The 2,723-nt window shown below is 35.7% G+C and overlaps 1 protein-coding gene across 1 annotated transcript; it reads right to left on the bottom strand.

The window, feature by feature from the left end:
• Positions 1-465: 465 nt before the first annotated feature.
• Positions 466-2,219, bottom strand: LOC125856140 (uncharacterized). The gene is made up of 2 exons (XM_049535699.1): positions 1,971-2,219; positions 466-840 (listed from the first exon to the last, which is right to left on the bottom strand). The coding sequence occupies exons 1-2, from the start codon at positions 2,217-2,219 to the stop codon at positions 466-468; spliced, it is 624 nt and encodes a 207-aa protein (XP_049391656.1).
• Between the last annotated feature and the right edge of the window lie 504 nt (positions 2,220-2,723).

The raw sequence follows: 2,723 nt of genomic DNA, 5'->3' as shown, positions 1-2,723 counted from the left end.
AGCACTATTCAAGTCATCGGTATTGATCACAACCGACACTCAAAATTGCAAGAGAACAACCACATTCACACACATTAAGAGGTGGCAATTTTTAAAACGGGTCAAAACCACATTCACATTAAAAACAATGGACCACAAACATATATATATAAACACAAGATCATAATCAGCATTCACAATACAAAAGCACTAAATATTCACAAAACAGCCCAAAAGAGGTAGGTATGGAAATACCTCACCCCGCCAAACTAATCTAGCAATTGTCCTCAAATGTGCAAAAATAGTAAAATTGTTCGAAAGTAACAGAAAGAAAGTCAAAATAATCAACCTGTCAGGCTAAGCCTGGGGTGAACTCTGCATGTTAGTGATTCCATCTGTCGAAGCATCAATGCCCGGTTCATTAGCATCCTTGGCTTCACTGGAGCCCACCATCAAGGTATCTCTCAAAGACGCCTCCACAACTGACTAGATCATAGCTCCCTCAAAATCTGCTAAATCATTATACATAGCTTCCTCACGAACACCGTGCTCCTTCTCATCAATTTCAGCCTCAAACTCAGCGTCAACTGTCACCATAGCAACATCTCCGGTCGTAGTAGCTGGAGGAATCTCAGAACTGGGTGGAACATCAGTGCTCGGAATGTTGGGGATCTCTACTGTGCTGAATAACATCGATAGATCAGTAGACTTTAGCTCGTCCACATCCTTCCTCATCCCAATAATATCGGCCTTCAAGGTCGTCACAGTAGCAGAATCACCCCGTCCCTGCTCACAAGCCTCAAATCTCACTGTAAGGGCATCCAAAGCAAATATATAGGCCTCTATTAACCCATGTGCTCTCTCAGCTCAGCCCTAATCGGAGCCAGGGGAACAGTAATATCCCGCTAAATTAATTTATTTTGATTAATTAAATTGACCAATGAACCTGAATTAATCATTTAATTTTCCTGTGTTGATACTTTTAAGACTATTATTTTCAAAGGTAAAATAGGAAGAATAGTATCATTTATGTATTGTTTTTATACAATGACTAATATTAAGGACCATCTATTTTTTGTAAATGGGACATATAAATATGAACGGAGAGAGTTATACTCAATAAACAACCAAATATGACTAAAAATTACCGAAGAACACCATTACAAAAGGTTCAACTTACCAAAGATGAGAGCTTTGAACTTGGGGAAAAAGATTGAAAAAAATAGATGATGATTTGAGAGGAGTTTAGGACGATGAAAAGGTTGTATAAGTTAATGGAAGAGAAGTCTATGGGGAAGAGTAACGTATGATTACAATGGTTCCATCTTTCAAGAATAGAAGATGTTTTTGAAAGATGAAAACCCCTTGCACTTGGAGAAGAAGAAACACCAGAACAAATATTCAGAAAATTGTGCCCCGATTTTCTTCAATAAATAATATTTTTAAAAATGTATTGGGATTATTATATATTTTTGTAAACTTATATATTTTCCCCAAGTTTTAAAAATAATAAACAAGCTTATGACCCCACATTCACAAATATACCCTAAGTTTTAAAAAGGCCAAAGAGACCCATGACCCCACAATTTTTCCCTTTTAAAAAGCCTAGCCCTAGAAAATAAAGCAAAATCAAATTAAGTGGGTATAAGCTAAATTAAGTTTTGTTGGTGGGTACAATATCAAATCTTCTCTAGTTACTCGGGTCCCCCACTACCTTTCCAGTTGAAAGAATTCTGGCATTTCCTTTTTTAAGTAGTGGTTGCAGCTCATGAAGGATCCTAATTTGCTCCAATTGTTTTTCTTGTTCATCATTTCTCTTTGTTTTATACCTATTTTACAATTTTTTTTTGTGCCCTTGCATTTTGCACTCAAAGTATTTTGGGACATGATATATAGTAGTGAATATTTATCATATTTGACCTCATTTCTCCCATTTCTAGATTTTCTATATTCATCTGCACCGTCGTAGGAAATTTTCCTTTGAGATCTACCAACACCTTCACACGTGCACAACTATGCCTTGTTGCTTGATCGAAATGAATTGGTTTACCAACTGCCGCAACAATTGAAAATAAACATTCTTTCACAATGAAGGTTGACAGAAGATTAGGAAATGAAAACCATGCCATGGCCATAGCTGTCTCTTCAGAAACCTTGAATCTAGAATCATAAATAAGAGTACGCATCAAATATGGATACCCGTCTTTGTAATTAATGTTGAAAGCCCCCTTCAAGATCATGTTAACATAGTCCTTTTGGTTAGTCTAATTAGAATATGCATACTACGTAGCAATCCTATTTGAAAACCACCCTTCAATTTTCAATATGAGTCTTCTGAATCACTTCCTGTATCCGTCCATTTAACTTGTGGTACACCTTCCACATATGTGATCTCCTTCTTTAAAGAACAAATCTCTAGAGTCTCATTATCATCATTAACATTCAAAGTGTCTACAAATATTTTCTCCTGAGGCAAGTTAGGGCTAACAGTTGATATATCTTTCAACATTGAGGGTAGTATTATTGGAAGCAAAGGGAAATCAGAGTTTAGAAGGATGGAAGCCGCATGTCGCCACCATGAACTAGGTTTTGTGTTGAGCATATTATTTCATGCACTAGGAATTTCCTTAAAGTGGTTAATCTGAAAATCTGTTGTTACTTTATTGTGTCAAAAATACTCTTTTTCTAATAATCATAATAATTTTTTTTTGTAATTAAATTATTATTCTTAAAGAACCCTTTCT

Source organism: Solanum stenotomum, chromosome 2 (genome assembly GCF_019186545.1).
Source record: "Solanum stenotomum isolate F172 chromosome 2, ASM1918654v1, whole genome shotgun sequence".
NCBI classification, from domain to species: Eukaryota; Viridiplantae; Streptophyta; class Magnoliopsida; order Solanales; family Solanaceae; genus Solanum; species Solanum stenotomum.
Note: the sequence above shows the minus strand (reverse complement) of the source record. Positions and strands in the feature narration are given on the sequence as shown.

Excerpts from the sequence above, each read along its gene's own strand:
- LOC125856140 (XM_049535699.1), bottom strand. The coding sequence starts at position 2,219 with ATGATCTTGAAGGGGGCTTTCAACATTAATTACAAAGACGGGTATCCA. Across the intron at positions 841-1,970 it reads GTGCACGTGTGAAGGTGTTG|AGAGCACATGGGTTAATAGA; the intron begins GTAGATCTCAAA and ends GGCTGAGCTGAG.